Raw genomic sequence first — 24,459 nt, 5'->3', positions numbered from 1 at the left:
TTTTCAAGGTCAAACGGTGCATGGTACCAAAAAAGTGTATAGAAGGTAAAAGTTGTATCTTATTGTGGTGCATTTTGTGCTAAAAACTTTAGACCTCTATCCTGAAACATTCCTGAGATATTGAGCAAAAACTGCAAAAACGAGAGATAATTTAAAACTTAGCCTTGCCCGCTCAACGTCACGTGATAGCCGCATTAGCTTTCTTTGTTATACAGTGTGGTTATACAGAGTGTTTCAAATAAGCGAGTTATGGACGATTTTTTGGAAAAGGGGACCAAAATTTCACTCAAATTGGGAATTTCTGCTTTCGAGAAGGGTGGTCAAAGTAAGGCTGTTGGAGCAAAAACAATTGATTATCGATATAAACATTTTACATCAAGTAGGCCTAGAATTTGACGTAGATTTCAAAAATCGAATAAAAAATTATATTTGGTTTGATGCGCAAATTATTGGGGCACCCTGTATACTGATGGATTATCTAAGAATAAAGTAGACGTAAATATCTACAAGATTCATATTTGGTATTTTTTTTATAAAATAAAAATTAAACAAGTTACAAGGATGTTAAAAATTCATTGAATTACCCTATAAACTACTCATCCATTGTATTGTCAATAACTCGGTTATTTTGACAATTATAGGGTGGTTCAATATACCAATTTCTAGCCCTTGAAATTCTCTTTTGACCACCCTGTATAGCGTTTTTACCTAAAACGTCGAATAAGTGAGTTATTTACTGTTAAAACTGATTTGTTTGTTGTAAAGTTTGATTTTGACAGTTTTTACTGTGACAGCCCTTAACTCTGTTATTTTGACAGTTACAGGGTGGTTCAATATACCAATTTGTAGTCTTTGAAATTGTCTTTTGATCACCCTGTATACCATATAGGTATAGTAGAAATGTCACGCTACCGAAAGATTAAAGCTTTTATACCGGGAATGTGAAGGGATAAATTTATAAATAATTTTTTTTTTTTAATTTATATTATTCTGAAAAGTGTTGAGGTTAGGTATACAACATTTTTCAGAAAGTTTCCGGTAATTTTCCGGAAAAAATTGGAAAATCTGAAAATTCAAAAATAATTAGTTTTTTAATCAATTGTACAACAATGCAATATCAATTCAAATAAAGTTTAATGTACTTTTAATCATTTGCCCGCATTTCTGTCAGTACAGGTGAAACAAGTCACACTCTAAACCACACTTAACTTAAGTTATGCTTAAAGTACGGCGGTGCAAATGGCGCTAAGTAGCAATTCAAATAGTTTGACGTCATGAGTTGTCCGTCTGTGTCCATTACTGCTTGGTAATTAAAGAGTTGTTGACAACCATTTGACAGCTGACGCAGGATATCATTGCCAGTTGCCAGTTGACTGACACTGACAGGTTCGGTTTATGATCGGTTGTGTAACTGGGTTTGGAGATTGGTTTTTCCAGAAGTTTTTCCAAGTTTTTGTCTTTTAAATCACAGTAAAAAGTAAGTTTTAACATAATAGTGAGTAAAAACCTTCATATTTTGATTTGAACACATTTTCTTATACCAACACAGTTCAGTAAATCAAAATAACACTATTTGAGGTTAGAAAATGATTACATAAAAGATCACCTTTGAGCAAAACTTTTTTTTAAATAAAATATATAGAACCATTTTTTCTGATTGTGTAATTCAGTTACAATTAATGTGTCCCTTAATGTTGATTTTATTCTAGAAAATCAACATGTCTGATGCTCCAGCGCCAGCTCGTCACATGAAATACCCCTACACCTTGGGTGCTAAAATTGCCCAGTTTCCATACAAATTCTATTTCAAAAACAACTGGATTGTAAGATACTATGCTTTCTCCTTGGTGTTGTGCATTCCAATCTTCAAGTCCATCAGCAACTTAGGTAAATATCTTTTTCTTTTATTAATATTAGAAATAAAAAGGTTAGTTAACACACATTTTTGTTGATTGTCTTAATGAAATTTAGTGAAACTGCAATATGCCAAATGGGATTTGTGTACCAGTACATGGTGCAATGAATGTAATTATATTATTACAGAGAGAGAATAACATGAAAATTTACTGAAGGTTTTACTGTAACCTCAACCAGAGGATTGTAAGTTCTTACATAAACAGCTGTGATTAACATTGGATCCAGATCAGAGTTCTTTTATGAGTATTGGACTATGATTTTCTAAATTCAACTTATCAAGTAAACAGCCATATCTTGAATTTAAAAAATACCTAAACTTAGTTAACAAATTACTTTGGTTCAATGAAAAGCAATTAGTTATTGTTTATTTCAACCTCAAGTAAATACCCCTTTTTTCAAAATCTCCTGAATGAGTTGAATTTAAGGGGAATTTCTTTGCTAATCTTGATTCTTTAAAATGGTATGAAATATAGTAAATATTAGAGTTGAAATTCCAGGTTTAAGTTAAACTGATGGTATAAAATTAACTGTTATATTAAGGTCAACATTAGTGTCATTATGCTAAGTCTACATGAGCAGTATTTGTGTAAAACACAGTACTGTTTGTAGGTTGTGATTGGTAAAACAGCAGTGATTGGCCAGAAAGCTGCTTTTTCTGACCAATCACCTATGCTGAGGTTTATGCAAATGCATGTAGACACATTAACAACAGTATTTAACAAAGATTGATATAAACAAAAAATATGTTTTCTCCACTTTTTGTTTCATAGTTGAAAAACACTTGGTTAATGGACAAATTTTAGAACTAAGTAGGTAAAGGTGGTAATGCTCACTTTTATAGGTTTTGATTAATGTTTTGATAAAACTGATAACTGAGGGTTCAATATTTTATATAACTTAGTTAACCTTTACTTTTTCCCCACTTTCCTGCTATCTGTGAAAAAACATATTATACTAAAGTTAATTAGTAGATTTTCTAGATTTTGGATAGGCAAATCACATAACAAATCTATCAACTACAATAAAATAGACAATAATTGTATTGTATTTCCCATCTGATTAACCTCCTCTATACTAAGTTTCAGAAAATTAAATAAAGTTCACTTTTACCACAATAGTGGGTAAATTACAAATAACACATTTTTTAATGTTTCTTCAGGTTATTGGATAGAAAATTTAACGAGGATTAACAAAATGTGCTTAAAACAATCATTTTCTTACTCCAAATGTTCAAATTTCCCACCACAATTTCAACTGATTTAAATATTTGTTGCACCAAACCAGTTTTTCCTAAATAACTCGAAAGCAGTGAAAGTTACAAAAAAATTGCAAGAGATCAAAAATGTTCATAATCAACTCCTTTACCCAAGACCGTACATTTGATAAAATAACTGAGTTACAGGGTGCTCAAATTTCAAACCTCAATTTCAACTTATTTGAAAATTTTCAGCAACAAACCAGTTTTTGCTAAATAAGTCAGAAACAGTGAAAGTTACAAAAAATTTTAAATAAAGCAAAAATGTTTGTAAAGAACTGCTAAACTCATCCCTGAAAGTTTTACAGTGCGTCAGTGCCGCTACTATACAGGGGATGCAGAAAAAGTGTACTGATTCAAATATTTTGGCCACCCTGTACGCAATTTTTCAGATAGAATTTTTTTCTTTACACCTCAGGAAAGAGGAGCTCAAGACGGTTAATTTGAGTGGTGCAACCTCCCCGAACTCCCAAAAATAACTGAGTTACAGGGTGCTCAAATTTCAAACCACAATTTCAAAAAAATTTGTTGCATTAACTCAGTTTTTGCTAAATAAATCAGAAACAGTGAAAGTTACGAAAAATTTGAAAGAGCAAAAATGTTTGTAAAGAACTGCTTAACTCATCCCTGGAAGTTTTACAGTGCGTCAGTGCCGCATACAGGGGATGCAGAAAAAGTGTACTGATTCAAATATTTTGGCCATCCTGTACGCAATTTTTCAGTTAGAATTTTTTCCTTTACACCTCAGGAAAGAGGAGCTCAAGACGGTTAATTTGAGTGGTGCAACCTCCCCGAACTCTCAAAAATAACTGAGTTACAGGGTGTTCAAATTCAAACCAGAATTTCAACTTACTGACTTATTTAGCAAAAACTGTATCCTTTTCTCTCTATTCTTTCGTTGATATTCTTTTTGTAACGCTATTTTTTCTTTTCAGCAAACTCTCCTGAAAACGTCGCCAAATGGGCTGAAATCCGTCGCAAGCAAGCTGAAGAGGCACACCACCACTAAATAGATGTGGAATTAGTAATAGTCAGTTCAAACCAATCTTAGAAACATGGATATATTACTTTATTTATACACTATGGTGCAGTTTTTAAGTTTTAATTAAACCATTTTCTGAAGACCTAGAACATTGTCTTTCTTTACTTCAATAAAAAAAATAAATATTTAATTTCTAAAATAACTCAAAAACATATTATACACGAACGTTTAAAAATAAAACGATATGTGTGCGTCACCAATGCCCAATTAATGATCTGTTTTGTTTTACATAGGGCAGAGTTCCTTATCAAATAACAATATTACGCTCTCCAAGTGATAAGAATTATTATAATTAACTACCAGGGATTTTAGACTGTAACAGCATTGGCTAAACTGAAATAATGTATCACCCCAAAAACCAGGTTTCTAAGAAGTTGCTGATAATAGTCAAAAGTAAGTAAATAAATGTTTTGTATACTGTTTTATCATTAAATGTTATCTACTGATTGATAGTTTATGTCAATTTCATTTTCAACACTGTAGATTGTTTTATTGAATTTTCGAAAAAGTATTATAGGAACTTTGCCTTATTGATTTTTGTTAAGAAGAAATTACTGGGATAAATCCTAGAATTTTCCTAAAATCGACGTGTTTGGAGAGGCTAAAAGCATCCTCTGTGACGTCATTACATCAATTTTGATTACAAGTGTCACATGATCCGGTGCCAAATGACCTTTACTGAGATTGAAACATGACAGACGACAGCCGAAATAACCTAACCTCAAAAACAATTATTTAATATTTTTGTTTACATTTTATTGTTTTTATCCAGTATTTCTCTACGTTTCTAAATCATGTTGGTGTTTGTTAATTTAATAATGCCGTCCAATACTGTTGCATTATTTGCAAAGAGAAAAAACCTCTACTTTTTGTTCAGCTGAAGGAATCAAATGTAAATTGATAATCACCACAGCTTTGTGAATGCTCCAAGAATGGAAGAAAATAGCAGACACTTTTTATAGGCACTGGACAAGTGTGGAAAGAGAGGAGACAGTCTTGAAAAGTGATAAAAAGTTAAGGAAAGCCTAAGGAATATCATGCCAAGATCGGATTGTTACAGGTAGAGAAATTTTTAAGTATGATGGTGCTTATATGATAAAAATTGTATTATTTTTTGATTTGATTAGTATTTTAACTCTGGTTGATGCACAAACTAAGATTAAAATTTGTTTCCTAGTTTAACCCAGTGTAAGAACTGTAACAGAGTTTAAAAAATTATATGGCCTTGCATCTGCCCAACTAGTTTGTGTTGGGTTATTCCCTGCTAGATCAACCAGACTATTGTCACGTGATACTCCATTTTGTATGATTTCGCAGTCATACTCTGGTAAATAAAGGAACAACTCAACTTGGCATAGAATCTTCGGCGGCATTCGTTTTCAAGCTCTATGGAGCGAGCAGAGCGTTTTTGACGTCACAATGACGTAATTTGGCAATTGGTCAAATTATGGTTTTCCCAAATTAGGTCATCGTGACGTCAAAAAAGCTCTGCTGGCTCCATGTAGGGCGAAAACGAATGCGGCCATCATCAGCTGATTGTGTTTGTTTACATAGTTTTACCGCCAAAATTTCTAACCTAACTAGATGTTTTAAATCGTGTATTGATGATATCCTCGTTGGGGCGTTTCAATACATTTTCAACTAATTACTGTGTCAATTGGACCACCAGACCAACATGGCAAGTTTGAGAAAACCACTGTTACCTATCAGGAATCTCTACAATGTTGAAATTAGTAAACATCATGAAGAGAACCAAATACAAAAGAGAAACAATGGTGAGTTTTATGGGGTTTAAAGAATTTATTGTCCCCTAAGGAGTTACAACCTTCTATTCTGTCAGTAAAGTGATTAAAAATTCACAAATTCCCTAAATTTTTTAGTGATTTTTCTGTTTTTGAAACAATGTTGCCACACCTTCATCTTTTTCTTTAGTAGGTCATATAGCTACCTAAACACAGAAAAACTTGACAATCTCAACTACACAAAGAAAAAACACTCAAAAAATAATTTCAAATTACTTTGCAATGGAGTATTTCAATAAAAAATATACAATTTTTTGTTTATATTTCTATATAGTTTTAGTCTTAAATTTACATGAAGAATGAACATAAAATCTTGGTTTTGGAAGAGGTTTTTAACATTAAAATGTCAACTGTCAAAATCCGCTTCAGAAAACATTAAAACTCAAAAACATACATGAAAACTGCAGAATCAAGTTAGAGGTTTAACCATACTTTACACCTCTATGAATGGGGTTCTGAGTATTTTTAAAACAAAATTGTCTATTTCCTATGTAATTTATTAGGTCAACTATGGTGTCAACTGTCAATTTCTGTCTCAGAGAAAACAATAAAACTATAAACCATACTTGAAAAACGACAGAGTTGAGAGTTTTTAAGATTATAGTATTTTACACCTCCATATAAGTAGTATTTTGAATATTTCTAAAGCAGCACTGTGCATTCGACATCATGTAGTTTAGGAGAATTTTTCAGGTGACGTGACTGTAATTGTGTTGCCTTCAAAATTGGTTTTAAACACCGCCTACTATACTCGAAAGCCTAGAAGGTGCTTGTCAAAAATTCCAATATGGCGGAAATAGTGGTGACAGTTTGCGTTTGTTTGTATTGTGGAAATTGAGTTTTTTGAGGATTAGATGAATTTTTACGGTTTAAAATCAAGACTTGAGGTTATTTTTGTTTGCTGCCGTTCATAAGTTTTTCAAGCCACATTGTAACAGAAATTCAGGAAAAAGCCCAACCGTGTCAGTTTTTTACTTTACAAAAAACCGGATCTAACTCAACAGTGGTTCAACACTTTGATCTAGTACAGTAAACTTATTAGGTACCTGTTATATGCACAGGTATGTGAGGTTCATTTTAAAGCATCCTTCATTGTGAAAGCAACAAAAATAATTTTGAATGAATGTTGTTGGTAATAATATTTACCACTTTTGCTTACCTAGTTTCAAGGATTTACAGATTTTTTTCATTGAACAGTGTTTAAACTAGTTTGCTGTGTGTTGTACTTTCCAGGACAAATGTTCTAACCAATTTGTTTAGGCTGGACTTGATTGTGTATAAAAAGCTCTATCTGTACATATCTGGATCAGGAATGAACCTTTCTTTGATTTTTCACTCACAACTTGCAATCAACTACACGAAATAATAAAAAAAATACATATTTCTTACTACATTTGCATACGTTTGTGTATAAAACGAAAACCGCTAACGCCGCCATTAAAAATGACATTAGGCTGTCTAGTATAGAGGGCGGTGTTTTAAATCATCATGGCTCATGTGATTGTTTTTAAAATCCCTATTTGATTAACTATTCAAACTCTACTTGTAAAAGCCGGAAATAGAGAAATTAAGTGAAGTCACATGGTTGATACTACACGAACGTCTTCAACGTCACGTGATTGTGTTTTTCTTCTTTTTTGCCTCAAATTGTCCACTATTCTTTCTTACAGTCATATATAATGCATAGGGATAGAAAATGTATATTTTTTGATGGTCAAAAGGGTGAAATTGAATTTACATAATTACCTACACGACTAATACTCCAAACGTTTGATTTGTTCAATAATTCTGTTTTATAATTCATTTGACACTTACCCGCGTGACATTATTGCCATTTTCTAACGGATGATTATGTGACACACTGTCAAATGACGTCACGGAGCTCGTTTTGACCTTACTCTAATCGATTGTTGATTGGTGTTATTATGAAAATTTTACAAAATATTCTAAACATGTAACAAATGTTTTGGTTTAAAGTTACAGTTTAGCTAAAATAACTAAAATTTATAACCAGAGAGTGGCTTAATTATACTGTCAATCAGCAATCTGTTATTTGACACTTTGTCACATGATCATTCACAAATGGCAATAATATTACGTGGACTAGTGTCATTAGACATAATTCAACACTACAATAATCTGTTTGGAAGAAAACTTATATTCATACTTATACAATTGCCTAATGGGGGTATAATACTATTTTTTAGTTCCTAAATCCACACAAATATTGTTATAAAACTCTTAGGGGGGCATGTGTTATCTTTTTTTTTAAATGAAATATTATAATGTTTTGCTGCAATGGTAATAGTTTCTCAATAAACATTAATGCTACTGGGTGGACCATTTCTCCAAGTAATCAAGTGTGGGGTTACAAGTTTTTTTAAATTAATAATTTGCCATAAAACCACAGTTGGTTGTAAAAATAGTGTTGCTTTGTGTCTATCAAGTATTCTGTTTTACTTTGATACAATTATTAATAATTTAAATACTACAGCTAAGTCCACCATGTAATTGATTGACTTTTAACCTGTAACTACGTAATCTTGGTAATAATTTTGATAATACTTAACCTTATTGGAATCTGAAAATCAGACTGTATTTTCATTTCAGAAATTGTGTCCAACATGTCTTCTTCACCAAAAGGACAAGTTCTTTCTGGAACAGAATTAGCTAGGTAACTTTACAGTTTGCTGTTTTGAAGCAATTGAAAAATTAACAGTTATTTTCTAACAGGGATATAAAAAGTCAGCTAAAAAGCCGAGTTGAACGTGTTAAACAAAAATGCTGCAATTTCGAGCCTAAACTGGCCATCGTCCAAGTGGGAGGACGAGAAGATTCAAATGTTTACATCCGAATGAAAATCCAAGCGGCTGCTGCGGTTGGTGCCACTGCCGATCATATTAAATTACCTAAAAACATCACGCAACAAGAAGTTAGTTATTTTGATTTTCTTTGAGGAAAATGGTTAGTAAATAACTTGTTTCAGCTTCTCCACAAGTTGGACAAACTGAATAACGACCCAAACGTCCATGGAATCATTGTGCAAATGCCACTAGATTCCGATAATGCCATAGATTCGCATTTAATTACCGATTCAGTTTTGCCAACCAAAGATGTCGATGGGTAAGTAATTGAAATGAATGAATCAAGTTTTTTTATTAATTTCTAAATAATTTCCACAGTCTTTTATACTAAATTTGTTTTCTTTCTGCAGTATTCACACTTTTGTAACTTTAACACCTGGTATAGTTTATTCACAATTTTTTTTGGATCTACCCTATTCATATGGAATTTTCCTTGTATTATAGAATGGCAAAAAAATTTTAAGGGTAACATTTTTGGGTTAAATGTTATTAAAAGTCACCCTGAACGGCATCTTTCACTTCTTTCTCTTCCTGCTTCCTGTTGAAATTTTACCCTGTATAGCTTGGGAACTGTATGCTTTTTGTACAACATATATTATGTCATGACAAGCTGAATCAAATGATGCTGTAATATACTGGATGTCCCATTAAAAATAGTGCAATTTTTGGGCTTTGAAAGCACAAATAACCAGTTTGATGCATTCTCCTGCTGAAACTTCTGAGTATCTTGGAAACTGTATGATTTTCGTACAGCACATAGTAGGCCATGACAAGCTGAATCGGATGACGCAATAACATACAGGGTGTCCCGTATAAAATAGAGCACTTTTGGGCTTTGAGAGCACAGACCAGTTTGGTGCAATTTTCTGTTGAAACTTTCACCCTGTATATCTGGGAAACTGTACGCTTTTTGTGCAGCAAAAAGTAAGTCATGACAGGCTGAATCGAATGACGTAATGTACAGGGTGTCCCATATAAAATAGTGCACTTTTGGGGTTTGAAAGCACAGACCAGTTTGGTGCAATTTTTCGTTGAAACTTTCACCCTGTATTTCTCAGAAACTGTACGCTTTTTGTGCAGCAAAAAGTAAGTCATGACAAGCTGAATCAAATGACATAATAATATACAGGGTGTCCCATACAAAATAGTGCACTTTTGGGCTTTGAAAGCACAGACCAGTTTGGTGCAATTTTCTGTTGAAACTTTCACCTTGTATATCTCGGAAACTTTACGCTTTTTGTGCAGCACCAAGTAGGCCATAACAAGCTGAATCGAATGACATAATAATATACAGGGTGTCCCGTATAAAATAGAGCACTTTTGGGCTTTGAGAGCACAGACCAGTTTGGTGCAATTTTCTATTAAAATTTTCACCCTGTATTTCTCAGAAACTGTATGCTTTTTGTGCAGCAGAAAGTAGGCCATAACAAGCTGAATCGAATGACAATAATATACAGGGTGTCCCGTAAAAAATAGAGCACTTTTGGGCTTTGAGAACACAGACCAGTTTGGCGCAATTTTCCGTTGAAACTTTCACCCTGTATATCTCGGAAACTGTACGCTTTTTGTGCAGCACCAAGTAGGCCTTAACAAGCTGAATCGAATGACATAATAATATACAGGGTGTCCCATACAAAACAGTGAACTTTTGGGCTTTGAAAGCACAGACCAGTTTGGTGCAATTTTCTGTTGAAATTTTCACCCTGTATATCTCGGAAACTGTACGCTTTTTGTGCAGCAAAAAGTAAGTCATAACAAGCTGAATCGAATGACTTAATAATATACAGGATGTCCCATATAAAATAGTGCACTTTTGGGGTTTGAAAGCACAGACCAGTTTGGTGCAATTTTCTGTTGAAATGTTCACCCTGTATATCTCGAAAACTACGCTTTTTGTGCAGCAAAAAGTTAGTCATGACAAGCTGAATCAAATGACATAATAATATACAGGGTGTCCCATACAAAATAGTGCACTTTTGGGCTTTGAGAGCACAGACCAGTGTGGTGCAATTTTCTATTAAAATTTTCACCCTGTATTTCTCAGAAACTGTATGCTTTTTGTGCAGCAGAAAGTAGGCCATGACAAGCTGAATCAAATGACATAATAATATACAGGGTGTCTCATATAAAATAGTGCACTTTTGGGCTTTGAAAGCACAGACCAGTTTGGTGCAATTTTCTGTTGAAACTTTCACCCTGTATTTCTCGGGAACTGTATGCTTTTTGTGCAGCATAAAGTAGGCCATGACAAGCTGAATCGAATGACGCAATAACATACAGGGTGTCCCATATAAAATAGTGCACTTTTGGTCTTTGAGAGCACAGACCTGTTTGGTGCAATTTTCTGTTGAAACTTTCACCCTGTATATCTCGCAAACTGTACGCTTTTTGTGCAGTACAAAATAAGCCATGACAAGCTGAATCGAATGACGTAATAACATACAGGGTGTCCCACATAAAATAGTGCACTTTTGGGGTTTAAAAGCCCAGACCAGTTTGGTGCAATTTTCTGTTGAAATTTTCACTCTGTATATCTCGGAAACTGTACACTTTTTGTGCAGTAGAAAGTAAGTCATGACAAGCTGAATCGAATGACCTAATAATATACAGGGTGTCCCATTTAAAATAGTGCACTTTTGGGCTTTGAAAGCACAGACCTGTTTGGTGCAATTTTCTGTTGAAACTTTCACCCTGTATATCTCGCAAACTGTACGCTTTTTGTGCAGTACAAAATAAGCCATGACAAGCTGAATCGAATGACGTAATAACATACAGGGTGTCCCACATAAAATAGTGCACTTTTGGGGTTTAAAAGCCCAGACCAGTTTGGTGCAATTTTCTGTTGAAATTTTCACTCTGTATATCTCGGAAACTGTACACTTTTTGTGCAGTAGAAAGTAAGTCATGACAAGCTGAATCAAATGTCATAATAATATACAGGGTGTCCCATTTAAAATAGTGCACTTTTGGGCTTTGAAAGCACAGACCAGTTTGGGGCATTATTCTGTTGAAACTGTACGCTTTTTGTACAACCCATAGTAGACCATGACAAGCTAAATCAAATGACGTAATAATGTACAGGGTGTTCCACTTGATATAGTGCACTTTTTGAGCTTTGAACGCACCAACAATTAGTTTGGTGCAATTTTCTATTGAAAATATTACCCTGTATATCTCGAGAACTGTATGCTTTTTGTACGGCACATAGTAATCTATGACAAGCTGAATCGAATGACGTAATAATATACAGAGTGTCTTATTTGAAATAGTCCTCTTTTTAGATTTTAAACAATCATCTAACCTTGAGACGATTTCAAGTGCCGTCAAAGCATCAAAACCATTAAAATCAAAGTTATTTTGTTGATTACATTTAAACACTGACGTCAGAGATCTTTACCAAATCCCGTAAGCAAGCTGGTTTTTCAGGTTTTTTATATATTTCTGTCTCTGTTTAAAACATTTGTTTATTCAATTGCTTAATTTGAATGGTTTTAGTCGTTTAGCCAGATTCAGAAAAAAGTGAGGAGAAATCATAGAAAAGTTACCATGATTCACAAAAATCGGAAATGATTACAACTTTTTGAGCCACAGGATTACTATCCAAAACAATGTAATTCTTATGCAACTTTATATCATACTGACAACTAAATTTGTAGGGTTTGTAGTCAGAAATTTCTCTATACAGGGTGACAAAACTCAAATTTATCGTCAAAGAACAGTTAACTATTTTGACTATAACATACTCAGTCGGTTTCGAAGTGGCCTCCTTGCGCGTCTCGACAGAGTACCAAAATTTTCTGGCGCGCCACGCACCTCATCCGACGACAATCGATCCCATTCCCGACGTAGCGACCGCTTCAGCTCCAAAGTTAGACCACACACCATGTAGTCCATCGGATTTAGATGGACGAAATGAAATCCGGAAAATGGATCCGGCACCAGTCCTGAGTCGCTTTTGCTTTGTGGGCCGGAGCCGAGTCCTGTTGGAACGTCCAATCTGCATCGCCAAAGTGCTGCTGAGCCCACGGAAGTACGACGGCATCAAGGATGTCACGGCGGTAGACGTCCTTGTTGATTTTGATCCCCTGTTCCACGAAAACGAGGGGGGTCTTGCCGCTGGCGCAAATTCTGGCCCAAACCATAACAGCCACGCGATTTTGGCGATGGCCGAAGTGCCCGGGGCCTCCACACACCAGCTCTTATCCTTCTGGTGATTGTGGTCTTGTTCAACGGTGAACAGCTTCTCATCTCTCAAGAGGATTTTGTCCCACTGAAGGAGTCGTTTGCATCTTTCAAGCCGTATGCCCTTGTTATCATCGGTGAGGAGCTGACCTTTTTGGTGCTTGTAAGGCTTGAGATGTAGATCCTTTTTGGCTATTTGGCGGATTGATTCCCGATTAATACCAGTCTCACGATCGATTTTTCGCATTGAGACCCTCGGATTTCGCCTGACTCGTTCTCGGTTCTTATCGGTTCTAACGGTGCGCTTTCTGCCACTTCCTGGACGGCGACCAGTATGGCCGAACTCTTCCAACCGCTTATTGGTTCGTCGGACGTTAGATTTGTCGATGCCGAGCGTTCGCGCAATATCGATCGGACGCTTTTCTAACTCATGTAACGCCAACATTTTTTCTCTCTGGTTTGACATCTTAATATAGTAGCTTAAAAGTACTGTATAAAATTAAAACATAACTTATATGTAGTATTTTTAACGAAAAATCGAATAAAAATATCAAGCACTTTCAAACTTAATAGACCTTCATGTCACATTCGTGACAATTTGTTTGTCATTTTTTTTATTGTCATCCGGTAATTAAGACAAAACATAACCTCAGTTTTTTAGTTAAAACTCAATTTCATGACAGTCTGGCACTATATTAGCAATGCGATATATTGAAAACTATTGAAAACCAATACCACAATAAATCATTAATATCTACTTTTGTCAAAGGTTGCACACAATAAACGAAGGCAGATTAGCAATAGGCGACTTAAAAGGCTTCCTACCGTGTACTCCAGTTGGTGTACTGGAACTGATCAAAAAGTCCGGAATACCAATAGAAGGAGCAGATGTGGTAGTACTGGGCAGGAGCAAAATTGTTGGTACACCTGTGGCAGAATTGTTGAAATGGCATCACGCAACAGTGACTGTATGTCACTCAAAGTCAAAGAATTTGAAGCAAAAAGTATTATTTTTTGTGAAAGTAGTGGATTATCAATTTTTGGAAAACGGTTTTGTACTCTTTCAGTGTCAGCAAGCAGATATCTTGGTGGTGGCGATTGGAAAACCGCAATTTGTGAAAAGGGACTGGGTTAAACCGGGTGCTGTCGTTATCGACTGTGGAATAAACACTATTCCAGGTAAGATTTCTCTGCTTTTTTGATAAGTATTGTGGTGCTCCACGAGTGTTTTAATAACTGAAATTTATGCAGTTAATTACCCATTTGAAGGTTCTGGTACGATTTAGGTATGAAATGTCAGATTGTTTATTTAACTTACTTTTACCAAAATAAGGGTGGATGAATTAAATTTTATTATAAATTTTTTATTTAATAGAAAGTAGAGAATTTAATTCGCTACAACTCTTCTTATTACACTTTATTGATATATTTTTCAAATAACGAAGTTATGCACTCGTTTCGTTTTTTAAAACAGTTTTGGAGGAATATCTGTCCCTCAAATGACCTTTTAGGGCAAAAGTGCCCTGATACAATCTTGTAAATAATTTAATTCGCTATAACCCTCCTTATTACACTTTTTTGATATTTTTTATAAACTTGAATTATTAAAAATAAAGATTAATTACTGAAAATAGTCACGTGACCCGTCAAATATTATTTTATCATTTACAGTCACGTGATATTCAGGGTTCCGTTTTGGCATTAAATAAGAGTCACGTGACCTTTAGGATCCGTTTTGAAGTTAAAAGAGTCACGTGGACTAAAAAAAAAAAAATTAAATGTGAGTATTGAAAATCGTCACGTGACCATTTGCCCATTAAAAGGAGTCACGTAATTAAAAAAAATCTCAGTTCAAACTGAAAAACGGTCACGTGACCCTTTAAATAATATTTCGCTATTTACAGTCACGTGACCTTCAGGATTTCAGTTTGACATCAAAAGAGAGTCACGTGACTTTTAAAAAAATGTTTGATTATTGAAAACCGTTATGCGACCTTATGAACTGTAAAAATAGTCACGTGACCTTCAAAAATATATTTAATTTTTGAAAATCGTCACGTGACCATTTGCACATTATAAGGAGTCAGGTGACTCTTCAAATAATACTTTGAAATCTAAAACAGTCACGTGACCTTTAGGATTTCGTTTTCGACGTTAAAATAATTGAAAATTGTCACGTGGCCATTTGCACTGTAAAGAGGGTCACGTGCCTCTAAAAGTAACAGTTTAATCTGAAAAACGATTATGTGATCCTTCAAATGACATTTTGACATTTAAAACTGTCATGTGACATTATAAATTCCATTTTTAATCTTAAAAGAGTCACGTGACCTTTAGGATCCGTTTTGAAGTTAAAAAAGAGTCACGTGGACTAAAAAAAAAAAATTAAATGTGAGTATTGAAAATCGTCACGTGACCATTTGCCCAATAAAAGGAGTCACGTAATTAAAAAAAATCTCAGTTCAAACTGAAAAACGGTCACGTGACCCTTTAAATAATATTTCGCTATTTACAGTCACGTGACCTTCAGGATTTCAGTTTGACATCAAAAGAGAGTCACGTGACTTTTAAAAAAATGTTTGATTATTGAAAACCGTTATGCGACCTTATGAACTGTAAAAAGAGTCACGTGACCTTCAAAAATATATTTAATTTTTGAAAATCGTCACGTGACCATTTGCACATTATAAGAAGTCAGGTGACTTTTCAAATAATACTTTGACATCTAAAACAGTCACGTGACCTTTAGGATTTCGTTTTCGACGTTAAAATAATTGAAAATTGTCACGTGGCCATTTGCACTGTAAAGAGGGTCACGTGCCTCTAAAAATATCAGTTTAAACTGAAAAACGATTACGTGATCCTTCAAATGACATTTTGGCATTTAAAACTGTCATGTGACATTATAAATTCCATTTTTAATCTTAAAAGAGTCACGTGACCTTTAGGATCCGTTTTGAAGTTAAAAAAGAGTCACGTGGACTAAAAAAAAATTAAATGTGAGTATTGAAAATCGTCACGTGACCATTTGCACATTAAAAGGAGTCACGTAATTAAAAAAAATCTCAGTTCAAACTGAAAAACGGTCACGTGACTCTTTAAATAATATTTCGCTATTTACAGTCATGTGACCTTCAGGATTTCGGTTTGACATCAAAAGAGAGTCACGTGACCATTTGCACATTATAAGAAGTCAGGTGACTTTTCAAATAATACTTTGACATCTAAAACAGTCATGTGACCTTTAGGATATCGTTTTGACGTTAAAATAATTGAAAATTGTCACGTGGCTATTTGCACTGTAAAGAGGGTCACGTGCCTCTAAAAGTAACAGTTTAAACTGAAAAACGATTACGTGATCCTTTAAATGACATTTAAAACTGTCATGTGACATTTAAAATGTACATGATTTAGGGTATCAGTTTAAAACTAAAAAACGGTCACGTGACCTTCAGGATTCTGTTTTGACGTTAAAAAAGAATTTTTATTATCGCTACCTCAAACCAGAAATTCTTATCTTGTTTAGTTTTCAAAAAATACGAGTAATTTAACTCAAATTTATTTGAAAAAAATCAAGCTTTCTTACGCAGATGGGATAGCAAAAGAAAGCGACGTAAACGGCTTCATTTTTGGGTGCCACTTTAATTACATTGCGCTGGTTGGTTGTACTTATCATTTAGTCTATGCCAGTAGTAAGGGGGAATAATTTTTCGTAGACTCAATGTTGCCAGGTCTACCGTTTTTGTAGTTCTTCTACCGTTCTCCTGTTTTTTTTTGTATATAATGTACCGTTTTTAATTACGTTATTGCCATTATGTTGGTTGTGAAACTTTTTATATACTTTTTCAGTTTATTGAATAGGAAATTTAGTAAGGATTCTAAAAATGCACTTGAAACAGTCGTTTTTTTACTCCAAATTATTCTCTAAAACCACGTGATGCCTGTCACTATTGTCAGAATTGTCAAAATTTTACTAGAATTTGCAGGAATTACATTTTAACACATTTTTCGAAACAAGACGATTTTCTGAGATTTAACAGTTATTTTGACAATTGTCACTTCATAGTTTCCCAGTTTGATAGACCCGGTTGAAGAATGTTCTGACGGCATTCTTCAACCGGGGTTATCAAACTGGGAAACTTCCCAGCGACTGGCAGAAATCGATCTTCATCGCCTTACCCAAAAACAACAAAGCTAACAAGTGCAATGACTTCCGATTAATTAGCCTAATGAATCCCACTTTAAAAACACTCTTAAAGATACTCCTCAACAGAATTTATGCCAAATATGTGAACACAATATTGGCCAAGAACAATTTGGATTTCGTAGCGGACTGGGCACACGTGAAGCCCTTTTCTGCATGAGGACAGTATTACAAAAGAGTTGTGAGTTTGATCGAGTCAAACACACAAAACTTTTCCAATGTTTGAAATCATATAACGTACACTATCATGATATGCGTCTTTTGATAAACCTATATCATAGTCAAACAGCAGAAGGTCAGGCTAGATGTCAGGCTAGATGACAGCGTTACAGATGAAATACCAATAAAAAGCGGCGTAAGAGAGGGATGTGTTTTATCACCCCTGTTGTTCAACCTTTATTCAGAGAACATATTTCACGAGGCTTTGTATGGCAGGACAGAGGGAGTGGCGAAATTGTAAACAACGTAAGGTACGCAGATGATACTGCCATCGTTGCAGAAAACATGGAAGACTTGCAAATGCTGCTGGATAGAGTGAACGAGGCTGGTCGAAGATGGGGTATTAATATAAACATCAAGAAAACGAAATGGATGACTGTGGGCAGAATAAACATAGAACCAATTCCGATTACAATCAACGGACACAATATTGAACTGGTTCACATATCTGGGTAGCTGGCTGAACAATGACATAATGTGCGACGAAGAAGTAAGAGCGAGGATTGAAATGGCACGTAGGGCATTCAGCAAATGGAAACCAACTCTCACTAATAGAAACCTCACAGTTCAGACGCGGTTAAGAACACTCCGCTGTTACGTATGGAGCATTTCTTTGTACGGATGTAAGACATGGACGCTTAAATGTGGTGCTATCGAAGAATCCTCAAGATCCCGTGGACTGCACATACCAGTAATGAAGAAGTACTCGGACAGCTGAATAAGAATCCAGAACTCGTAAAAGCAAGAAAGGTCAGTTATTTCGGGCATACAATGCGAGGTCTGATTATTCAGGGAAAGGTTGAAGGCAGAAGATGGATAGCTCGCAAAAAGCTATCGTGGCTGCGAAATATTAGAAACTGGACCGGACTGGGAGTAGAACAACTATTCTGAGTAGCAACAGATAGAGACCTAGAATTCTACCAAATTGTCATGGAGATAGCCCACGCTTGAAGACAGGCACGGCACCGAAAGAAAAAGAGACTTCATAGTCTTCTGAAATCACGTGACAACTGTCAATAACGTAAAACGTACATTGGGTCTTTTTTGCGAAAACGTTCAAAAATGATTTCTTTTCCGCGTGCTGTTATAATTATTATAGAAGAAAAGTCAGTAACCTGCCAAACTAATGTTCTAAAATGCATTGAAAACTAAGAAGCAAACGGTTTATTGTTTGAAAAAATTGCATCGCGTTGCAACAATTGTCGTAAATCATGTGATATAAAATCATCAATTATTGTTCTTTAATATGTTGTGATTCTACTTGAGGTCAAAACAGTAAGTTGATAACAAACTTGACCGTTCACACACCGATATCTCGGATATTTAATGCGACTTGTCCCGAAGAAAAAAAAACGTTTATAATAAAACCGAACCGCAAATCCAACCGTATTTTAGTTATTTATTAGTTGAGCTGTGTTGCGGAACCAGTTTTTCTACAATTATGGGAGATAAACAAGGTAAATGGATTTGTTAATTGATTTTGTTACCTTGCATACGGTTTATTGTTATTATTTGTAGAATGAAACGATATTTTGATGTTTTATTTTTAATACAATATGTAAATACAGGATGTCCAGGGTTTTCAATCAGTTAAGATGATGCTCTAAATATTCCTAAATACCATTTTGCACACTTTTTGCATTGTAATGTTCGATTATGCCTGTTAGGTCAGTTACAGTTAGTTTTTCACTTAACATACGAGCATAATATGAACTTCTCTTATATTAGTTTTAAGCAATATTCTGCAAGGACCATTACATTTTCCTTTACTGGATATTTTCTTGTTGAAGAAACTCTCATGGTCAGCTGTTTAGAAGGGCATGTAGAACAAAAATAGGTTAGACAGCCGTTCATTTGCTAATTGCGACAAAGCTTTTCTTCTGTATCGTAGTGGATTGTTGTGGTCGCAAAATGCAGGATAATGACGGTTTGCCCATCAAGTGAACGGTTTCCTTGAATATGCAAATTTGGGTTCATATAGATTACCTTTGTTATATGAAGGATATATCAAGCGACAGCCGTTTTCGAACAAAAAAGCGACCAAAAATTGAAAATTTGCTATGTGCGAAAGACCGTAAAACCTAACAAAGTATTATTTATGTGGTAGTCTGAAGTATTATAGTTGGGCCTGTTGACTACAAAATTTAGACAGTTTCTTTAATTTCTCCCTCTCGTTTTCTGGTCTACCGCGTGCAGAAAGTCATTGTGAACATTTTTGGTATCTTACAAAATTTTCATAACTCTAACCGTTTCCGAGATATTCGACTTTTTTTGAAAATTATTTATTCGCTCAATTTTTGTGATTTCAGCGACTGTGAAAAGCTTAAAGTGTCGTGTTTCCTCGTGTTAATCGCAATAGGAATGAACTTATACAGGGTTTAAAAAAAAAATAAGAGTTAAATTTGAAACTTTTTGTAGTGAACAAATTTTGTAGTGTTTTCTGAGATTATTAAATAGGAAATTTAATGAGGATTCCAAAAATGTGCTTAAAAAGGTCAATTTCTTACTTCAACTGGGTTTTACATGCGATTTTGTCCCTGAATGTCTTTTAACCGTGTTCAAATTTCAGACAATTTCAACTGATTTATATTTGTCACATCAAGCCAGGTTTTGCTAAATAAAACAAAAACGGTGAAAGTTACGAACAATTTGCAAGTGACCAAAAATGTTCCTAATCAACTCCTTTACCCAAGACCGTACATTTGCAGGACTGTTTTTGCTTCCAGTATACAGGGTGTGATTGACTGTTTTTGGTCACCCTGTATGCAGTTTTGCAGATAGACTTTTTTGCTGTACACCACTGGAAAAAGGAGCTCACGACGGTTAATTTGAGTGGTTCAATCTCACTGAACTCCCAAAAATAACCGAGTTACAGGGTGCTCAAATTTCAAACCACAATTTCAAGAAAATTTGTTGCATCAAACCAGTTTTTGCTAAATAACTCAGAAACGGTGAAAGTTACGAAAAATTTGAAAGAGAGCAAAAATGGTCCTAATCAACTCCTTAATCCAAAATTGTAAGGTTTCAGGACTGTTTTTGCTTCCAGTATACAGGGTGTGAATGAAAAGTAAGGTGATTGACTGTTCTTGGTCACCTTGTATGCAATTTTAAAGGTAGAATTTTTTGCTCAACACCGCTGGAAAAAGGAGTTCACGACAGTTAATTTGAGAGGTTTAACTTCACTGAACTCCCAAAAATAACCGAGTTACAGGGTGCTCAAATTTCAAACCACAACTTTAACTTATTAGAAATTTTGTTGCATCAAACGTACATTTCTAAAAAAATGAAAATACCGGCTCTAACCATTTTTCTTTTCCAGACGAAAGTAAGCAATCCGGCCAAAAACTGGTTGGAGATGTGGCTTACGAAGAAGTAAAAGAGGTAGCTTCTCATATAACTCCGGTGCCAGGTGGCGTGGGACCAATGACAGTGGCAATGTTAATTAAAAACACCGTGTCCAGCGCTGAAAAGGCACTAGCTAGCGTGAAAACAGCTTGGAACTTGAAGAATCTGCCTTTGAAGCTGAAAACTCCAGTTCCAAGGTAAACATAGTTAATAATAATAATAATTTTAGCGTCATCAGTGCCATTATTCACTTGAGTATAATGCGCGATAACTTTTGAAATAATGTTTTTTCACCCAAACAGTATAATCAGACTTGAACTTTGTGACCTGAAATTATTTACGTTTTGTTTTTGTGACGTTTAGTTTTTTTTTGTGATTAACCAATCACCACAAGATAACTTTAGATTTTCAAACTATGCAACAGATTTTTCATATATTTTATATTTCTATCGATCGGTTTTGAAAACCTTTATAATGGAAAAAGAAATTTTTTGTAGAAAGTAAGAGAAACGCTACTAAAAATGCCATTTTTTGGCCTGAGTTTGTGTCTTTCTTGAAGTTCCAACACCAATTTTTCCTATTTTTCAGTTTCTGGTACTGTTTTACTAGGTTTGAATTTGCCAAGTTCACCACTTTATCCTTTTGTGTCATAAAATTGTTATACTTACTTTTCTCCAAGTATCAGCCACTAACTGTCAAAAAATATGTTGAACTTTGACGCCCTCTGGCGGCCAAACGGTACAAGTTACGATCTCATAGTTGTCTTGACTATCTTTTGTCTTCTGTGCAATTTTGACGTAAGTTGTCAAGTAATCAAGTTATTTAAAGCAAAGTGCGTCAAAAATCGAAGGGATCAAACTTGGAAAGTCATTTCGAGAAGTCGCTCATAATGCAATGTTGCCAAAATGTTACTTTTTTAATAGAAAGAATTTATGAAACACTGAATGTAGCTCAAATTTATTAATCATTCCAGTTCAAAGGTTTTGGGTGCCAAAGCTAAATTGAGAAGAACATAGTGTAATGTTGCCAAATTTTTCAGTTTTTTCAGTCAAACAAGAAAATATCCACAAACTCCAATAATACAGAAATCAAGGTAATGGCCCCATTTGGTTACCAAGAGTAAAAATTAAAAAAAAAACATTTTGCAAATATCTCCCTCCTGATGCCCTTTAGAGCAAAATGTCCCTTTTGAGTTATGGTGGAGAATCAAATTTGCTACATCTTTCTGTTTTAGTTTTGCTGAATTCTGTCAAGGAAAAAAATTACAGAACTTTGAAATTATTGTTTTTCAGACACTGACAAGTTGTGTCTCAGTTTTTGGTAAATAACTCCTTTCTGAGCCCATTCAGGAAAAAATACTATTACAGTGGTTCGGTTAGAAATTAAATTCCCTACAACATTTGTCTCTTAATATTTTCATGATTTTCGCCAGATTAACGAGTTACGAGAACTTACTTAAGAAGGCAGTCACGCATTTTCTCCCCACTAAACTTTTTGAAAATATCTTGCTTCTGAGGCCTTTTAGAGCAAAACGTCCCTTTTAGGTTTTCATGGAGAATCTAATTTGCTACATCTTTTTCTTTTAAAGTTTTGCTGAATTCTGTCAAAGGAAAACAATTACAGAACGTTGAAATTAGTGCTTTTCAGGCACTGACAAGTTGTGTCTCAGTTTTTGGTAAATAACTCCTTTCTGAGCCCATTTAGGGAAAAATACTATTTGAGTGATTCGGTTAGAAATTAAAATCCCTACAACATTTGTCTCTTAATATTTTCATGATTTTTGCCAGATTACCGAGTTACGAGAACTTAGAAATTACTTAAGAAGACAGTCACGCATTTTGTCCCCACTAAACTTTCTTTTAAAAATATCATCCTTCTGAGGCCTTTTAGAGCAAAACGTCCCTCTTGGGTTTTGGTGGAGAATCAAATTTGCTACATCTTTTTCTTTTAAAGTTTTGCTGAATTTTGTCAAAGGAAAAAAATTACAGAACTTTAAAATTATTGCTTTTCAGGCACTGACAATAAGGTGTGTCTCAGTTTTTGGTAAATAACTCCTTTCTGAGCCCATTTAAGGAAAAATACTATTTGAGTGATTCGGTTAGAAATTAAATTTCTTACAACATTTGTCTCTTAATATTTTCATGATTTTTGCCAGATTACCGAGTTACAAGAACTTACTTAAGAAGACAGTCACGCATTTTGTCCCCACTAAACTTTCTTTTGCAAATATCTTCCTTCTGAAGCCTTTTAGAGCAAAACGTCCTTCTTGGGTTTTGGTGGAGAATCAAATTTGCTACATCTTTTTCTTTTAAAGTTTTGCTGAATTCTGTCAAAGGAAAACAATTACAGAACGTTGAAATTAGTGCTTTTCAGGCACTGACAAGTTGTGTCTCAGTTTTTGGTAAATAACTCCTTTCTGAGCCCATTTAAGGAAAAATACTATTTGAGTGATTCGGTTAGAAATTAAAATCCCTACAACATTTGTCTCTTAATATTTTCATGATTTTTGCCGGATTACTGAGTAACGAGAACTTAGAAGTTACTTAAGAAGACAGTCACGCATTTTGTCCCCACTAAACTTTCTTTTGCAAATATCTTCCTTCTGAAGCCTTTTAGAGCAAAATGTCCTTCTTGGGTTTTGTTGGAGAATCAAATTTGCTACATCTTTTTCTTTTAAAGTTTTGCTGAATTCTGTCAAAGGCAAACAATTACAGAACGTTGAAATTAGTGCTTTTCAGGCACTGACAAGTTGTGTCTCAGTTTTTGGTAAATAACTCCTTTCTGAGCCCATTTAGGGAAAAATACTATTTAAGTGGTTCGGTTAGAAATTAAATTTCCTACAACATTTGTCTCTTAATATTTTCATGATTTTTGCCGGATTACTGAGTAACGAGAACTTAGAAGTTACTTAAGAAGACAGTCACGCATTTTGTCCCCACTAAACTTTCTTTTGCAAATATCTTCCTTCTGAAGCCTTTTAGAGCAAAATGTCCTTCTTGGGTTTTGTTGGAGAATCAAATTTGCTACATCTTTTTCTTTTAAAGTTTTGCTGAATTCTGTCAAAGGAAAACAATTACAGAACGTTGAAATTAGTGCTTTTCAGGCACTGACAAGTTGTGTCTCAGTTTTTGGTAAATAACTCCTTTCTGAGCCCATTTAGGGAAAAATACTATTTAAGTGGTTCGGTTAGAAATTAAATTTCCTACAACATTTGTCTCTTAATATTTTCATGATTTTTGCCAGATTACCGAGTTACGAGAACTTAGAAGTTACTTAAGAAGACAGTCACGCATTTTGTCCCCACTAAACTTTCTTTTGCAAATATCTTCCTTCTGAAGCCTTTTAGAGCAAAATGTCCTTCTTGGGTTTTGTTGGAGAATCAAATTTGCTACATCTTTTTCTTTTAAAGTTTTGCTGAATTCTGTCAAAGGAAAACAATTACAGAACGTTGAAATTAGTGCTTTTCAGGCACTGACAAGTTGTGTCTCAGTTTTTGGTAAATAACTCCTTTCTGAGCCCATTTAGGAAAAAATACTATTCGAGTGATTCGGTTAGAAATTCAATTCCCTACAACATTTGTCTCTTAATATTTTCATGATTTTTGCCGGATTACTGAGTAACGAGAACTT

General features: G+C 34.5%; 2 protein-coding genes and 1 long non-coding RNA gene across 3 annotated transcripts in view; 2 read left to right on the top strand and 1 right to left on the bottom strand.

The window, feature by feature from the left end:
• The first annotated feature begins 1,319 nt into the window (after positions 1–1,319).
• On the top strand, positions 1,320–4,303 carry LOC145729828 (uncharacterized). The gene is made up of 3 exons (XM_081980752.1): positions 1,320–1,477; positions 1,710–1,887; positions 4,108–4,303. Exons 2-3 carry the CDS (start codon positions 1,719–1,721, stop codon positions 4,179–4,181), a joined length of 243 nt encoding a protein of 80 aa, XP_081836878.1. The 5' UTR covers positions 1,320–1,477; positions 1,710–1,718; the 3' UTR covers positions 4,182–4,303.
• A 1,555-nt stretch (positions 4,304–5,858) lies between these two features.
• pug (pug C-1-tetrahydrofolate synthase, cytoplasmic) overlaps positions 5,859–24,459 on the top strand; it is a 45,417-nt gene continuing 26,816 nt past the window's right edge. The window contains exons 1-7 of the mRNA XM_081980751.1: positions 5,859–5,989; positions 8,627–8,690; positions 8,750–8,948; positions 9,003–9,139; positions 13,832–14,066; positions 14,130–14,241; positions 20,805–21,027. Of these exons, the coding sequence (XP_081836877.1) occupies positions 5,890–5,989; positions 8,627–8,690; positions 8,750–8,948; positions 9,003–9,139; positions 13,832–14,066; positions 14,130–14,241; positions 20,805–21,027 (1,070 nt within the window). The 5' untranslated portion in view covers positions 5,859–5,889. The remainder of the gene's footprint in view (positions 5,990–8,626; positions 8,691–8,749; positions 8,949–9,002; positions 9,140–13,831; positions 14,067–14,129; positions 14,242–20,804; positions 21,028–24,459) is intronic.
• LOC145729830 (uncharacterized) lies at positions 14,826–15,814 on the bottom strand. The gene is made up of 3 exons (XR_014178470.1): positions 15,697–15,814; positions 15,086–15,626; positions 14,826–15,015 (listed from the first exon to the last, which is right to left on the bottom strand). It is a non-coding gene; the product is annotated as an uncharacterized LOC145729830 (long non-coding RNA).

This window comes from Ips typographus, linkage group LG5 (genome assembly GCF_016097725.1).
Source record: "Ips typographus isolate SLU linkage group LG5, UJ_Ityp_2.0, whole genome shotgun sequence".
NCBI lineage: Eukaryota > Metazoa > Arthropoda > Insecta > Coleoptera > Curculionidae > Ips > Ips typographus.
The sequence above is the reverse complement of the archived record's forward strand: the minus strand, read 5'-3'. Positions and strand labels throughout refer to the sequence as shown.